Consider the following 17441-nt stretch of genomic DNA (forward strand, 5'->3'; position numbering starts at 1 on the left):
GGTTCATATCAGTGAAGCTCTGCTGTCATCTTTACAGCATGTGATTTATATATATTTTTTTTTTTTATGAAGTAAATCTTGTTCCTGTTGAATGACCTTTTCACTTTATGTTAACTCTCAAATTAAAACTATCTTGTATTAGAATAAAGTTTTATTAACCAATGAAATTTAGAATATTCATTTCAAACATGACTTCAGGATACTCACTGTGCTGAAAGCTAAATTATATAAAATAAATAAAAAAGTGAAAAGGTTTTCATTTTACAGCTGAGATATGCACTAACCAGTCTTCTTTGCACTGTAACCACCTTTTTCAGTTTTCTTAATCACAGTTTGAGAGTTTTCTTTGCCTTGTATTTATCACTGTGAGGTTACAGACTTTGTTTATCAGCTGTCTTCCCGTCTCCCTGTTCTTACGTGGTTTTTATAGGTGCACCCGCAGGGCAAATAAGCCTTATGAGAAACATCCAATGGGCCTTAGATATGTCTGGATATGTGTTTGTGTGCTGCTCAGGAATTTATGACAATGCCAACAGGCCGCAGGAGTTGGCAAATATGTTCCTTTCTTTGTGTTGAGACATCTGAGGTACAAAGTCCAGAAGTTATAAGATAGAGACTCCTCAGACAAGACAAGTTGATGCAGCTTTGAAGAGTCTAGAGAGCATTTGATTGCACAATCATAAAAAAATGAGAGATTGAGAGAGTGTTTTCCTTCGCAATCATGGTAAAAAAGAACATTCTGCGTGTTTTTTCTGGCTCTGCTGGAAGTATTTGTACTTGTCCACAAATCATTGCAACTGGTGCAGGGAAGTTTGTACTTGTCTAAAAAGTATTATTCCAAAGTTTAGAGCTGATGTCACCGTGATGAATCAGCAGGCTTGTTGTGAGCTGCAGCAGCCTGCAGGCACCGACTGCACCTTTCTCCAGCTTTAATGTTGATACAGTAGATGGATGGAAAGTAAACAGTCACACCCAGCTCTCAGCACTGCTGGGAACACACAGCCGTGACACCTTTTCATTAGAAGTGGGAAGGTAAAGAAGTCAGAGTGGAAGAAGAGAAGCTCATGGTGGAAACCTGACCCAACCTCACATGACCCTAACTGTCACTAATATTCACAGCTGTGACGGAAAACAACACATAATGCAGTTTATGTGTTGTTGTGTAATTGTACTGAAAACAGAATATGGACGGCAAGACATTGTTAAGTTTACTACAACTTTTGGCTCAGGCTCAGCCACCTCAGCGTCTACTATAGTTCAGTTTTAGATTGAAATCAAGTACTTGCGATGGAACTAAGGTGAAATTAATCTGCTAAGAGGTTTGGTGTTGAGTTCAACTTTGATGCAATAATTCATGCTGTAAACCTGCTGTGCTTGAATATGAAACTGTATGTCGGAAGAGACATGACCTGCATCAATGGCACAAATATGTCTCTACCCTGCACCACTGGTGCAGTGGTTAGCATTGTCGCCTTACCACAAGAGGGTTCCTTGTTTGAACCCGGGGTGGGGGAGCCCCTCTGTGTGGACTTTGCATCCCCCCTTGTCAGTGTGGGTTTTTCTCCAGGTACTCCAGCTTCCTCCCACAGTCCAAAGACATGCAGGTTAATTGGTGACTCTAAATTGCCCGTAGGTGTGAATGTGAGTGTGAATGGTTGTCTGTCTCTATGTGTCAGCCCTGTGATAGTCTGGTGACCTGTCCAGGGTGTACCCTGCCTCTAGCCCAATGTCAGCTGGGATAGGCTCCAGCCCTCCTGCAACTCCTAACAGAATAAGCGGATATGGAAAATGAATGAATGAATGAATGAATGAATGAACACAACTGATGTGATTTAGCTCAGTTGCTAACAGAACAAGCTGGTATCGCTAGCTTGGGGGCTACTGTGGCTTTCTAGCACTAGCATGCTACCACAAGCAGTCACTGCACAAATCTACACCTTCAGTAAGCACATCTGTGGATGTTTGAATCCTCTGCAGTGTTGGCTTTGAGGTTTAAAAGAGATTTGGTTGGAGTTTCGTTGACAGATAAAACTTCGGGGGTGCTCTGTCTTCATTTTTTAAAAACAAACCTGGAAGATGGCTGATAAACAAACTTGAATGCTTTGCACTTTGCACACTGGGGTCTAGTTTTTATGTATTAGGTGGGTGTTGACTTACTGTGTAATATGTTAAAATGATTGAGTGACTTTGAAAGGATCATTTAGTTGGTGGTTTGTAAATGCATTCATGCAATGGATGCATTTTTTGATTATTTCCTCTTTTTTTTTTTTCATCTTACAACGGTGAATTTGTGACTAACATGTTGAGTGAAACCCACCTTAATCATCAGCTGTACTAAACCCAACATCTCTTCTATCCACTTTAATCATAAGAGGTTGGTTTAAAAATAAATTGTGACATTTCATTTAAATGTGAAAACTGTGTTGTTTGGTTCATTTGCTTTAGAGTTTTCTGACTTGCTTGATCTTGATGTCGTTTTTGTTCTTTTAATCATCTTCTTTCTTCCTCCTCCTCTTCCTTATTCTTATTATATTTTCCAACCATTTGACTATATATATTTGAGTTTAATGTTATATTTTACATCACTGTACCATCCAGAAATAAATATGTTGTAGTCCTTGATAATATATTTTTAATCATGACTGACTGCCAACGTGCTGCAAGACATGAGCAGCTATAAAAAACCAAAGCACAATCCTTTTAAAATATTTGTAAAATGTTTAGCATTTCTGATTTATGTTGAACTGACTTTGAACCACTTTTATAAATTATTTTATAAGTATTTTTTTGTGTGATCTACCTCTACATATTCATACCCAGACAGCTTTTTAACTCTATTAGATGATGTTTGATCCCAGGCATCAGTTTTTTTATTGCTGAAGCTGCAGCTGAAAAGTGAACTAACATACCATATATTAGAGAAATCTCTTCACTTGAACGTCATCATTGGTTGAGCCCTCTATCCTTTAAATACATATCTAAAGTTCTGGTGTACCATTTTTTTAATGTCACATGTAGGAACATTATATTTGCAGAGTACCATAAGACTTGTGTCACTCTCAGGGGCTCTAAGTGATGCATTATTATTCTTGGCATGTTTAGGGGCTCCTGTCCAAATATAGGCTCCCTGAATTCATTCAAAATTTTAAAAGGCTGCTGATGTGAAAATTAGCCTATAGCTTTCCTGTTTCAAATTCACTGTTCTTACCTTAACTGCAATAACACGTCACTACTGTGTTAAAGTTTAGTGAAATTAAGCTGTATGAGATCCAACATCACAAATTGTAGTTAAGCACTATATAAAGATTTTAAAAAGTAGAGGATCCGTGACAGAGCCCTGTGGAACTCCATGTTTTGTTTTAATTGTTTGTAATACTAAGAATACCAAAACATTTTAACTGTTGTGCTGCTTTTAACACTGCAGGATCTGAGGTGGGGGGGATCTCCTTGAATAACCTTTTCAAAATGGAAGTAAGTGATGTCATTTCCTGTTGTGGTGCTTGTAGGTGAATGTTGGTAAAGGCAGCCACCCCAGCAAGGTGAAGGTGTTCGGTCCTGGAGTGGAGAGAACTGGACTGAAGGCCAACGAGCCCACGCACTTCACCGTGGACTGTTCAGGAGCTGGAGACGGTAAGAAATACACACACACATACACAGAGTGATAATTAAGACAGGAATTCCCCCACAGACGGTTTTATTTGGTGTGACGGCAGTTTCCACACTTAAACATGCAGACAAACATTCACCTTCATATTGTCTGAGAGCGATACACACACACGCGCACACACACACACACGCACGCGCTCTTTTCCCCTTGGTGTGTGCTGACGATGATCTCAAGGCAGAAACATCCTGACAGGAAATTCATCAATTTAACCTTCCTGAGCAGAACACACACTCACACAATCATGCTTCATCACCTACCTGCACAAACCACGTACAAAAATACATTAAAGAGTTTTAAATTGAAGAGAGCAGAACCACTGCAAAAATACCATATCTACAGTGTAGTTTGGAGGTGGAAGCATCATGGTATGGGGCTGTTTATCCTCTCATGGTACCAGCAGAATCCACATCATAAAAAGGGAAGATGAATGGAGCAATATACCCGAAGATTCTTGTGAAGAATCTGTAGCCATCCACCAGGATGGTGAGGATGGTGAGGATTCATTTGTATAGATTTATTGAGATAATATCAAAATCTGGTGTAAATTTCATTTCATGACTAATTGTTCTCCTACGAAACATTTAGAGCAGTGGTTCCCAACTGGTCGAGCGTCTGGGTCCAGATTTCTCCTTAGTCATGAGTTCGAGGTCCCACAGTTTAATATAATGTAATACTTGCTTTCGGCCATGTGCCAAGCTAGTTTTCTGTCTCTGTCAAGTAGCTGTCTGTTCGTCACTCATTCTACAGCAGAAAACGGCACTTCAAAATTAAAGCTCTCTGCTGGAAATTCACTGTACCTAAAAAATAAAGTTGCTTCACTTGTCACTTGCTGTCGATTCAGAATGGACCCTTGACCCACTTATGAAACACGATCCACCAGTTGGGAACCACTGATTTAGAGGCTCCTGCAGACAGTGAGTATTTGATACTGTCAGGATTTTCTTTCCGGTGTTGTCCTGGCATCCTCTGCTCTGTGCACAACAGGTGATTGTATATCATGATATATTGTATGAACACACCTGTCTAGGTCGCACCTCCTGGGTGAAGCAGCTATGGGAGAGCAGGGGAGGGCTGACGAGAGAGAGAGGAGTGTTGATATCGTCAGTGGTGAAAGAATCTGACCTGTTTCTGTCATGTGACACAGCTTCCTGCTTCGTTCCTCTCATACTTTGAATTCCTCCGCTGTGATTGACGGCTCAGTTCTGCTGCAGGAAACTCTTTGATTGTGCCGTTGGTTAAGTTCATTGTTTACATTAGAGAGCTGATGACAGCATCCAAGGGGCAACATGTGTCTGAGTAGGATAAATGAACAGCTATAAACAGAAACACTCTACTGCCCCCCTGTGGCAGTCAGTGTCACTGTAACACTGGAAACAGTGAGTCGAGTTAATTCATAACACTCACTGTCAAGGTAGCAAGTGACAGAATAAATGTGTGGGTGTGTCCGTCCAGGTGACGTCAGCGTGGGCATTAAGTGTGATGCCAACATGGTCGGTGACAAAGAGGCCGACGTGGACTTTGACATTATCCCCAATGCCAATGACACATTCACTGTCAAATACATGCCTCCTGCTGCTGGAAGACTCACCGTTAAAGTCCTGTTTACTGACAAGGTACACACACACACACGCATGCAGTGGACAGAAATGAGAGGATAATGGTGGTTTGATATGATGAATTTACTGGGTTTAACGTTTTCATCACAGGAAGTTCCACAGAGCCCATTTCTTGTCAAAGTAGAACCTTCCCACGATGCATCAAAGGTCAAAGCAGAGGGTCCAGGACTGGCTTGTACTGGTGAGACGCAGACACAGACGCACACAATCAAAATTACCTGTTTTCAAATAACTGTTTTTATTTGATGCTATGTCTGTATGTGTTGTTACCTGACTGCTGCACTTCTTCTCTGTCTACCTGTGCAGGTGTGGAGAGCGGTAAGCCGACTCATTTCACAGTGTTGACCAAAGGAGCCGGTAAAGCACCGCTGGACGTCACCTTCTCCTCCCCCGTCAAAGACTTTGACATCATCGACAACTACGACTACTCCCAGACTGTCAAATACACACCTGTACAACAGGTATGCCAAAGAAATGGTAGCACATGAGGTTGAATAACAGACACACAAACACACACCTGTTTAATGGGTACGTTAAATACACACCTACACAGCAAACTGTACAAACGGTACATCACATTCACACCTGTGCAACTGATTTGTCTGTGCTCTGTTTATCAGCCCAGTATAATAATGTATTATATCATTATATAATAATCAATAAATGATTATATTATATACAGAATATTATAATATATTATTAAAATATTGTTCTAATATTTTATCATCTCTATCTGAAATGACTGATTAAAGAGGTGCAGACAGATAGAGATATGTAAGTGTAGGTAGATATGTAGAAGTAAGTTCACAAAAGAACAAACAAGCAAACTGTCCACTCGGGGTGTGCCATATCATCTCCTTCATTATAATACTGGTATAATTTTTAATATGATATGAAAAATGCATATCAGGATACTCACAATATTTCAACTTCGAATTGTCTTCTTATTTTATAAAATGGAGCTGAAGTGTCTGCATGTTGGGTGTCTGCAGGGGGAGCAGAAGATCACAGTGAAGTATGGAGGAGATCCCATCGCCAAGAGCCCCTTCACAGTCGGCATCGCTGCCCCGCTGGATCTGAGCAAAGTCAACGTGGACAACCTGGAAGGAAGTAAGAGATCTGTCTTTCTGTGCTTCCTGCCAGCCTTCTGTCCAACTTAAAAACCTTATAGTTGTCCATCACGTGTATGAGTTTACATTTTTAACCTTTTCAGTATCAAAACTAGTATCAGAATTTATATTTCTGAATAATTAAACTGACTTAAACTTGACCTGACTTGGCAGCTGTCTGACCCTCAGCTGTGTGACCTAACGTCCAATTAATTACTAAATGATTTGCAGTAACAAAAAAAAGCTCCATTTAAAATAGCAAAAGTGCAGACAAGAGGTGCAAAGATAAAAAGATTATTTAAATTATTTAAAATGGAGTTTAAAAATAAGTTTTCAGTCATTACAGGGTGGAGTACGCAGTGTAAAAAGTAATGTTTTTAGCTTTGACTTAAAAGCGGTCAGAGAAAATTAAGTCCTTTTCATCGCTTACAAAATAAATGAAATGTCTTTCAGGAGCGGAGGTGAATCAGGAGCAGCAGTTTATGGTGAATACAAAAGGTGCAGGAGGCCAAGGTCAACTGGAGGTGGCAGTGGTGAGTGTTGAGATCACTTTAAAGTGATAAAACTTATTAGTGAGATTAATTGTTGGTTTTTGTATTTTCACAAGATTAGCTAATAAAATGAAAAATATAGAAAGTTGCCAGATTTATTCTTTAAAAGAGACTGAGGTGTTCAGTGTGTTCCTCTGTGTGTGTGTGTGTGTGTGTGTGTGTGTGTGTGTGTTTGTGTTACTAGCTGAGCCCCAGCCAGCGGGCGGTGAAGTGCAAAGTGGAGCCTCAGCCCGGTAAAGCAGACGTCAGTACAGTCCGTTTCACCCCCACAGAGGAGGGCGTCCACTCTGTCAATGTCTCCTACGATGGACACCCCGTCCCTGGGAGCCCGTTCCCTGTGGACGCACAGCTGCCCCCAGACCCAAGCAAGGTAACATCTGCAACCATGTTTCCATACCTCCTTTAGGACCACCTTAAAGATCCAATCTTTTCAATGTTTCTTTTGTTTTCTATTCCTTAAAGTTATTTCTCACTGCGGTCTTATTTTAGAGCACAAATTTTTAACTATGTAAATCTTGTCCTCTGTGTCATGATGGCAATTATTTATGAAGGAAAGCACAAAATCCAACAAAAAAAAAACCCCAGAAAAAATAAAAACTATGTTTAGATTCTGTTCTTACTATATATGTTTAAGAAGATTACAGAAGAAGTGACAATAAATACATCTTCTTGTTCCTTCCACATCTAAAGGAGACACGGATACAGATTATTATTAACAGTGTAAATCTGACTGAAACGGTTTCATTTCTACAACACTGTCATGTCACCATCATTGTCCCCTCCAGGTGAAGGCGTTCGGTCCAGGTCTGAAGGGAGGTCTGGTGGGAAACCCTGCAGAGTTCACCATCGACACAAAGGGCGCCGGCACTGGAGGTCTGGGGCTGACGGTCGAAGGGCCGACTGAGGCCAAGATTGAGTGTTCGGACAATGGCGACGGGACCTGCTCTGTCTCCTACCTGCCCACTGAGCCCGGAGACTACCTGGTCAACATCCTATTTGAGGAGGTCCACATCCCGGGCTCGCCGTTCAAAGCCGACATTCAGCTGCCCTTTGACGCCTCTAAGGTGGTGGCATCAGGGGCGGGCCTGAAAAGAGCAAAGGTGAGTGTCTGCGGAGGAAGATGGAAGCTAAAGATTACGCTTTTTAGGTACCTTTAAATCAGATTTTGAATCGGTTCTGGATCAATTCAGCAATTATGTTGTTTTTTTCCCACCTGCAAAAACAAAGCATCTGAATGACTAGTTCTGCTCTGAGCCTCTGATTCTTGCAGTATGAAGTCTGATCCAGCTTGCTGTCTGTGCAGGTTGGAGAGCCCAGTGTGGTGAATGTGGACTGTTCCCGGGCCGGACCAGGAACACTCAGCCTGGAGGACGCACTCGACTCCCCCCCAATCAGTCCCAGTGGCGCTGCACCAGGTTCTAATAACACCAGCAACCAGTACACACACTATTAGCTGTGAATTAGAACACTGGTGCTTGTACATGTTTTAGCCCAATAACTACAAATCACATGTTCATTCCAAGTCCTCCATTAGTTGTTAGATACATTTCCTTCCTTTCAGACAGACATTTGGTTTCATGCAGAGACTTGAAACTTGAATCGCTGCCTTGTCAAACTTCACTACTACTTGAGGTCTCTGAGTCTCCAGTCATGTTACTAAAGAGAACTGAAACAAATGGCTGTCTGCAGGGAAAAACCACCAGTGTCGGCTTTTTCACATTTAAACTCTTTTTTGTAAAGCTGTATTTTTATTGAAAGATGTTTCCACTAAAATTACAATGTGTAAGATGCATGAACATTTTCATCTGTACAGAAGAAAGTAGAGGAAAGAAAGACGTGTAAAGACACGCAAATGTACATGTAGGGTTATGATAAACACAATAATGATACAACAACTTATACATACAGGTAAAATAGTGATAATAATTGGCCCTGGTTACAAAGGGCCAAAATAAGTTTGTTCAGAATACACACATAGACATTTATGTACAGGTTCATGCACAACTTGAAAGTAATTAAACAAAAAAAAAATGGCAAAAGAATTAAAGAAATTTGAAAAAAAAAAAATTGAACAATACTAAAAATCATAAATCCATATACTCAAGAAACATACACACGTTTATAAAAATATTTAGTTGGTATTGAAGTTGTCCCAGTTCCACAAAGTCAAATTGAGTTTTCGTGAAGAGTGTCTTCTGTTAAAAGTAAGGCTCATGTTTGAGATGCTCAGTCTCCAGTTCTGTGATGTAAATATACAAACTGGTCTGTGTTGTTTCAGGCGTTAAAGCTAAGACGGAGGTGGTGGACAACAAAGATGGGACCTACACGGTGACCTACATCCCTCTGACCTCCGGCATGTACACTCTGCTGTTGAAGTACGGAGGCAAAGTCGTGCCAGGTTTCCCTGCCAAGGTGACGGTGGATCCTGCTGTCGACACCTCCAAGGTCAAAGTGTTTGGACCCGGAGTGGATGGAAAAGGTGCAGTATGATCCATCAGAGAGTCGGTGCTCAGCTCTGTGTGGTTTCAGAGAGGGTGTAAATTTATTTTGTGCTCTCAAATTAACGAAGTGAAATGAGTGACACATTGAACATTGTAATTTGATACATTATGATTTTAAAAAATATAAATTATAGCTGCTTTAATTAAACTAAAACTCACCTCTTTTTTTTCCACAGCAGCAGATACACACCTTGTAATTTGACTTGGACTAACAGTTTAAAGGGAGACTCCAGTTTAGTTTTCCCACAAATAAAAAAGTAAAATGAAATTAAAAAATCTCCACATTTCCCAAAATACACTTCACTTTAATCTTTCATGAGACCTTTCCTGACCCATGTATGTGCATGTCTTTCATATTTAATGTCCCCAGTTTGCAGTGTGGGTTTTCTGTTATAAATCTTCCACAGGCTGAGTAGGACTGACCATCACTAGTAAACTGAAGTTCATGTGGGACAAAATGGTTGGAATGTTCCTTTAAACATACGTTCCTCCCTCCTGTCTCCTCCAGCTGTTTACAGAGAAGCCACCACATCATTCACGGTGGACGCCAGTCCTCTGACACGGCGAGGAGGAGACCACATAAAGGCGGAGGTCAGGAACCCGTCCGGAGCGCTGACAGACTGTGAGATCACCGACGCAGGCGACGGGACCTACAACGTCGAGTACACTCCTTTTGAGAACGGTAACACACCTGCTGCACCTGTGTGTGTGTGTGTGTGTGTGTGTGTGTGTGTGTGTGTGTGTGTGTGATCAGGACTGAAAAATATAAATCTTTACCAAACTATTTTACTGTAACCTACAACAACATATCTTACTCTGATCATCAGCTGCTGTCTGTCCTGGTGTGTGTTACAGGCGTCCACAACATCCACGTTCTATATGACAACACACCAGTTCCTAAGAGCCCGTTCAAGGTGTCTGTGTCGGAGGGATGTGACCCCAGCAGGGTGGTGGCTACTGGCCCCGGGCTCCAACAAGCCCTGACTGACAAACCAAACAACTTCAACATCATCACCAGGTACTGCTTATAGATAGAGGGCAGAGACTTGTTTTGTAGCGTTTTGTTTCAACGTTAAAGTCTCTAACTTCAGGTCAGAATGTTGCTGATTGTGGGTGTATTCATCCTTCACCAGAGGGGCAGGTATTGGCGGTCTGGGCATCACGGTGGAGGGTCCATCAGAGTCAAAGATGTCTTGCAAAGACAACAAAGATGGCAGCTGCAGTGTGGAGTACGTTCCCTTCACCCCTGGCATGTACGATGTCAATATCACCTACGGAGGAGAGCACATCCCAGGTGAGATGAGATCATTTAAGCTGTGTCATGCTGGTGTGGTTTATGATAACAGGACTGTTTGGTCAATAAGTTCAGTGTCTGATATTATTCTATACTCTTATTGAGACCAAAACCAACAATGTGTCAGTCCGTCTCTCAATACTTCCTACATAGTCTGCGGCACTCAGCTCCAAGCCCACTGGTACAATCTTTAAAACCAGCTCACACATATGTGGTTTCATTTGTATGCCTTTCAGTTTGCTATTCAGTATTTAAAAAAACCTACAACTCCCAGAAGGTGGGGCTCCTACCACCGGGGTTGCACACAGGTGTGTTGCATACAGCCAGTGATTAGACTGAGATTGGTTACACTACCAGCCTGTCCATTGTTGCCTCATGTACGATCAGATAAGGTGCAAATAGACCCAAAGTGAAACACTGCAGAGATGTAAGTGTGTGAAATCTTTTTCTACCTAGTGTTGCATAGATCGCTGTGCCATTCATTTAAGTCTTTATATGGGATTTGTTGAGAAGAAAAATTGTATAGACTTATCCTTTAAATCTTAACTGTCTTTAAAATTCTCTCACGTGTTTGTTAATTTGTCTTTGCTCAGATTTCCGTCTGTAAACAACTGATGTTTAGAGATGTGTTTTTCTGTTAATGTTAAAAAGATGTTGCTGACACACAGAGTTTCAGTCTAATGTCTTAAAGATGTGGTTGAAGTAAAAAAAAAAAAAAAAAAGCCGCAGCCCAGTTTAATTGACTTTGTTCAGGAAAAGCTCAGCATGTTTCCGTGTTCGACACCTTTCACAGACTGCTGCTGGTTTGTGGTTCTGCTGTGTGAAGACAGCTGGAGCTACAGAGAGCTGCAGTATACAGAAACCATGTCACCCAGATCAAACTCACAAAGAGTGGAACACCAGGATAAACTTTATAGACTTATAGCAATTAGCTGTTAGTTAGGCTACTTGTGATAGTAAAGTTTATATTTAAGTAGAGTTTAAGGATCAGTGATGCACAGGCAGACTGAAAAGCTAAATATGGGGCTGTGTTTTCCATGAACAGGCAACAAACAATTATTTTTTTCGATTAGTCAGTTATTTTAATGAATATTCAAATAATTGATTGGCCTATAACATGTCAGATACAAAAATGCCCCACCAGTTTTTAAAAGCCTAAATTAATGTCTTTAATTAGTTTGTTTTGTCCAGCCGACACTTCAGAACCTCAAGATATTTAATGAACAGGCCAAAAAATCCTCATAATCTGAGAAGTAGGAACAAAGAAACGTTTGGCTTTTTCGTTCGACTATTAAGCTGTTGCTAATTATTGTTTTAGCTTTAAATGACAGTGAAAATGGGCAACGTATTAAACTTGTTTCTTATGGGAACAATATGATGCACTGTATCCACAAATAATCTTTGTTGGCTCTTTAAAAGAAAAAAACCCCCTCAATTTATTTGCTTTTGTGACTTAATCCAACATTTCCTCTTCCTGTTCTTTCCAGGAAGTCCATTCAAAGTCCCAGTGAAGGACGTGGTGGACTCCACCAAGGTCAAGGTGACTGGTCCCGGTGTGGGGTCAGGGGTCAGAGCCAACATCCCACAGTCCTTCACTGTGGACTGCAGGAAGGCCGGGGTGGCCCCGCTGGCTGTGGCCGTCACGGCTCCTAAAGGCATCGCAGAGCCCGTGGAGGTGACGGACAACGGGGACGGGACTCACCTGGTGTCCTACACTCCATCTATGGAGGGACCGTACTCTGTGGCCGTCAAGTACGCAGAGGAGGACATCCCCCGCAGGTACTGAGTAGTACTGCAGAGGCACTATGAGTCAATGCCTAGTTTTTTTGTACTTTATTCACGTACTGGGGTGTTTGTGTTGCCTCTGTCAGGAGCACATCAGCACTGTACTGTTGACCAAGCCCTGCTGACGATCAGTCTCCGTAGTAACTATGTCTGTCTTCTCTTCAGTCCCTTCAAGTTTCGGGTTCTGCCCACTCATGATGCCAGTAAAGTGCGAGCCAGCGGCCCCGGGCTGACCAATGGCGTCCCCGCCAGCTTCCCTGTTGAGTTCAACATCGATGCCAAGGACGCCGGCCAGGGCCAACTGAGCGTGCTCATCACTGTCAGTAACACACACTCATAATTATACACACACATGGGGAAAAAGACATCACACTAAAATATCTGTTCTCCTTCCTCTTCAGGACCAGGATGGTAAACCTAAGCAGCCCAGTATCCACGACAACGGTGACGGTACATACCGGGTGTCTTATATCCCCGACCGTACAGGCCGGTACACCATCGTCATTAAGTACGGCGGTGACGACATCCCTGCCTCGCCTTACAAGGTCCGCGCCACGGCAACTGGAGACGCCAGCAAATGCACCGTCACAGGTACATAACTATGAATTATGATGTCACACAGACAACATAAATAAATGGTTAAAAAAACAAAATAAAATAATATGGAGGGAACAATACCTACTAAAAATGTCTTCCCTCTCCTCCCAGGTCCAGGTGTGGGTCCCACTGTGGCTATTGGCGCGGAGCTGGGCCTGGTGGTGAACGCTAAGGGTGCTGGGAAGGGGAAGGTGAGCTGCGTGGTGGTTCAGCCTGACGGCAGCGAGGTGGAGGCCGAAGTAATGGAGAACGAGGATGGCACCTTTGACATCTTTTACACAGCGCCAGCACCTGGGAACTACGTCATCTACGTCCGCTTTGGAGGCGAAAACATCCCACGCAGTCCCTTCAAAGTCATGGTGAGTCATTGTGGTCACTGTGTTCGCTCTGATTAGAGAAACATAATAAGTTCATCTGAGCTGAGATGGTCGTCTGTTGCAGCTTTGAACAGAAGACATGGAGACAGACGGAGATCTCACTGTATTTTTTTATTAGTTTGTACTGTATCACAGTATACGTACGTATACAGTATCTGTACGGTCTTTTAATATTTTTCTTGTCATTCTAGGCAGCTGCTGGAAATCAAATTAGCAGACTCTGTTGTTTCATCCTTCACTTTAAAGTTTACATGATCACTGTTAATGCAGGTCAAGTGCAGATTGATTCGAAAAGAGGCCAAAACAATCAGCTGATGCAGGTGTAAGTGACGATAAGTTGATTAACTTTTTGACTTCATGCCTTCAGTTTACAGATCAGGATTTACCCACAAAGCCACAGCACTGTATGTCATCAATACCTCTGTCTCTTAGCCTCCGTGTGTGTGTGTGAGTGAGAGAGAGTGTCGCACTTACCCAAACCAGTCCCACCATACCTGCCCTTCACCAGTGTGTAGCTACACATAATTTCACTCTGTGGTGCAGGACATAAACAAATAAGTAAACTGGATACTAAGAGTTAAGATCCATCTCACGCCTCAGTTGTTTATCAACATAGCTGTCTACACATTCTGATTAACGGCTGTCCTTCACGTGTAGCTTTGACCTTTAAGTATTTTAGAGATGTCTGGAGAGCAGCATGTTATGTCATTCAGTGCATGCAAGTCTGTTCCTTCAGCGCACACCGAACACACCATACATACACCCTGCTCACATGGCCAGTTTTAATACTGCTGGGTAACTTAATCCATAATAGCACATCAAAAGTAGGCCTAGTGGAATAAAAAATCCAATATCGGCCTCCAAATTATAGTTGAGTGGAAGTATGTAGTAGCAAAAAATTAAATAGTAGGTACAATTTTTAGCTGCTTCAAGTACAGTACTCGAGTAAATGCATTTATGTTCCAACATTGATAGAAGTATAATGCTCATTGATAGAAATGGGTTTAAGACTCACTTTTTAACATTCTAAAATGTGTGTTGGTGCTGGATTAAGATTGTGTGTGTGTGTGTGTGTGTGTGTGTGTGTGGTCAGATTTTAACCCTCACTGTCGTGTCTTCAGGCTACTGATGAGGTACCCATGATGCAAGAGATGCAGCAGCAGGCCGCCCCCGGAGCTGGCTTCCAGCCCTGGGTACCCTCAACACACACACACGCATGCATGCACACACTCAAAAAAACCCACACGAGCTAACTTGCTGGAACACACCATATAGATATAGTTATTTGGATGACGATAACAAGATTGGCACACACTGCACAAAACACGCACACACACAGCTCCTCTCTCTTGCAGGTGGCTGCTGGTTCAAACTTCTCTCTCCATCCTAAAATGTACTTGCTCGCCTGCTTTGCCTCCTCCATGTCATCGCTCCTCTTTTTGTCTCAGCCAATGGGATCGCGGCAAACATGAATAAATAAAGCCCAGGTGTTTGTGAGATGTGTTGCAGAAGGCGTTGCTATGGTAACGGGTGTTTGAGGATTTTTTTTTTTCTTCCTCCAGGCAGGGTTTGTTGTGGCGGTCTCTCTCTCTCCTTTTCCTCAGTGCACTCTCCATCGCTGTGGCTGCATCACAGAGTCACATCATCATCATCATCATCATCATCATCATCATCATCATCATCATCATCTTCTTCCTCCTCTTCTTCCTTCTTGCTCCATCGCACTACACTTCCCAGGATGCCCCTGTGTGGGCGGGGGCTTGGACGCAGCAGCATGTTTCTAATGCAGGTCACTGGGATGGACAGAAGTTGTTTTCAGTGCTGAATAGAGGCATTAAAATCTTTGTGTGTGTTTGTGTGTCTTCAGGTGACATCAGAAAACTACAAGCCAATCAGCAGCAGCGTTAATGGAAGCGGCTTCAGACCGTTTGACATGGTGATACCGTTCTCCTTCAGGAAGGGAGAGGTCACAGGTGAGACTGATAAGCAGCAGGTTTCATTACAGGTTAACATAACAGTCAAATGGGAATATGCAAATAATATTTACATGTGTCTTCAACTCTCTGACTCTCTCAGGTGAGGTGCACATGCCTTCAGGTAAAAAAGCTCAGCCGCTGATCACAGACAACCTGGATGGGACAGTGACGGTGCAATACTCACCCACTGAGGCCGGCCTGCACGAGATGCATATCAAATACAACGGCTCACACATCCCAGGTCAGCACAGTCTGCAACTTAGTAAATGGGGTTCTCTAGACTTATTGAATATGTCTTGATAAAGGCGCATGTGACCATAATGCTCATACTTTGTTAAATAAATCAATGCAGAGGTGAGAGGTGTGTGCGGGAAATCCTTTTTTTAATTCCCTGCACCACAAAGAAGACAAAGCCAGTGATGTGCATGTCGCCTACCACTCATAGTGTGTTATTGCTTGGGTTCAGATTTCCCTTCATTGGAACAAAGGAGCCCAAACATTAAAAAAAAAAAAGATCCAGATTCAAAGTACACTGAAGAGTGAGGACTGAGGACTTCTTCACTTGTAGTTTTAGTGATTTTAAATTGTGGTGGCAATGATTGTGTGTGTGTGTGTGTGTGTGTGTGTGTGTGTGTGTGTGTGTGTGTGTGTGTGTGTTGCAGAGTCTCCCCTTCAGTTCTACGTGAACCACGCCAGTAGTCCCAATGTCACAGCTTATGGTCCTGGTCTGAGCTATGGCGTCGCTAACAAGACGGCCATGTTCACCGTCTGCACAGATGACGCATCTGAAGGTACGTGAGCTACAGGAAGAGCTGGTAGTTATTCCTGTTAACGACTGTGACTGTGTGAATTAGTCACAGTGGGGTTGGGAAACAATAGTCACATTTTTTTTGTAATCATGAAATTCATTGTTAAAGTTGCGCAATTCTGCAACAGAAACAATTTAGTAGTATTCATAGCAGCAACAGTATCTGCAGTACTGGTGTTTGTAATGGTGATATTGTAGCAGTAAATTCTTATAATCATGTCAGTATTTTGGAAAGAGGTTTTTATTTTTAGAAATCAGCGATGACATCCTGTTTCAAATATAATCAGTACGTCTGTCTGTCTGTCTGTATAGGGGGTCTGGACCTGGCCATCGAGGGTCCGTCCAAAGCAGAGATCAGCTGTGTGGACAACAAGGACGGGACGTGCAGCGTCAGCTACCTGCCCACTCTGCCTGGAGACTACAACATCCTGGTCAAATACAACGATGACCACATCGCCGGCAGCCCGTTCACCGCCAGGATCACTGGTTAGACTGCAAACACACAGACACATAAACAGGCAGAACATTTGTGATCAATAATCCAAAGCTTTTACAGAACCACTAGAAAACAAATCGTTAATGAGAAGTCATGATTTCATTTCTACCCTCCACTGTACAGAGTGAGGTGTAATTTAACAAAAGAGTAGTTCATAACAGACATAATGTAAAATATCTGGGTTCAGCTACACGTTCACAGTGGGGTCCTAACTGTGTGTGTGTTTGTGTTTCAGAGGACAACCAGCGGCGCTCTCAGGTCAAACTGGGCTCAGCAGCAGATTTCTCTCTGGACATCAATGAGACAGACCTGAGCCTGCTGACCGCCAGCATCAAGGCACCGTCTGGACGCGATGAGCCCTGCCTGCTGAAGAGGATGGCCAACAACCACATTGGTAACATGCATACACAAACAAATACACACAAACTACACATACTCACGAAAGTAATTAAACAGTTATAGTAATATGTGTTGATTTGAATCTGTCCTTTCACCTGTTTTCCTTCTTCTCTATTTCCTTCACATTGCTCTCTCCACTCCTCACCCTTCCTGTTTTTCACCTTCCTTTCTCTCCTATTTTCGTTTCTCCTCCTCGTGCTATTTCTGTCTTTTTCTTCTCCTCAACCCTTTTCTTTCATCCTCTCTTCTGCTTCTCTTTCTCTGT

The 17441-nt window shown here is 42.5% G+C and overlaps 1 protein-coding gene across 2 annotated transcripts in view; it reads left to right on the forward strand.

The window, feature by feature from the left end:
- The window catches only part of flnba (filamin B a), an 85744-nt gene that overhangs the window by 55859 nt on the left and 12444 nt on the right, over positions 1 to 17441 (forward strand). Inside the window, exons 16-38 of one of the 2 annotated variants that reach the window (XM_033625594.2) lie at positions 3507 to 3630; positions 5120 to 5280; positions 5374 to 5464; positions 5590 to 5744; positions 6276 to 6393; positions 6846 to 6925; positions 7128 to 7313; positions 7729 to 8043; positions 8247 to 8358; positions 9222 to 9422; positions 9953 to 10126; positions 10300 to 10462; positions 10578 to 10738; positions 12226 to 12517; positions 12689 to 12842; positions 12925 to 13114; positions 13232 to 13479; positions 14619 to 14690; positions 15365 to 15470; positions 15574 to 15714; positions 16136 to 16264; positions 16594 to 16767; positions 17013 to 17171. In XM_033625594.2, the coding sequence (XP_033481485.2) occupies positions 3507 to 3630; positions 5120 to 5280; positions 5374 to 5464; positions 5590 to 5744; positions 6276 to 6393; positions 6846 to 6925; positions 7128 to 7313; positions 7729 to 8043; positions 8247 to 8358; positions 9222 to 9422; positions 9953 to 10126; positions 10300 to 10462; positions 10578 to 10738; positions 12226 to 12517; positions 12689 to 12842; positions 12925 to 13114; positions 13232 to 13479; positions 14619 to 14690; positions 15365 to 15470; positions 15574 to 15714; positions 16136 to 16264; positions 16594 to 16767; positions 17013 to 17171 (3706 nt within the window). The remainder of the gene's footprint in view (positions 1 to 3506; positions 3631 to 5119; positions 5281 to 5373; positions 5465 to 5589; positions 5745 to 6275; positions 6394 to 6845; positions 6926 to 7127; positions 7314 to 7728; positions 8044 to 8246; positions 8359 to 9221; positions 9423 to 9952; positions 10127 to 10299; positions 10463 to 10577; positions 10739 to 12225; positions 12518 to 12688; positions 12843 to 12924; positions 13115 to 13231; positions 13480 to 14618; positions 14691 to 15364; positions 15471 to 15573; positions 15715 to 16135; positions 16265 to 16593; positions 16768 to 17012; positions 17172 to 17441) is intronic. The other variant, XM_033625595.2, reaches the window with a different exon arrangement.

The sequence above is a fragment of the Epinephelus lanceolatus genome, chromosome 1 (genome assembly GCF_041903045.1).
Source record: "Epinephelus lanceolatus isolate andai-2023 chromosome 1, ASM4190304v1, whole genome shotgun sequence".
Lineage (NCBI taxonomy): Eukaryota > Metazoa > Chordata > Actinopteri > Perciformes > Serranidae > Epinephelus > Epinephelus lanceolatus.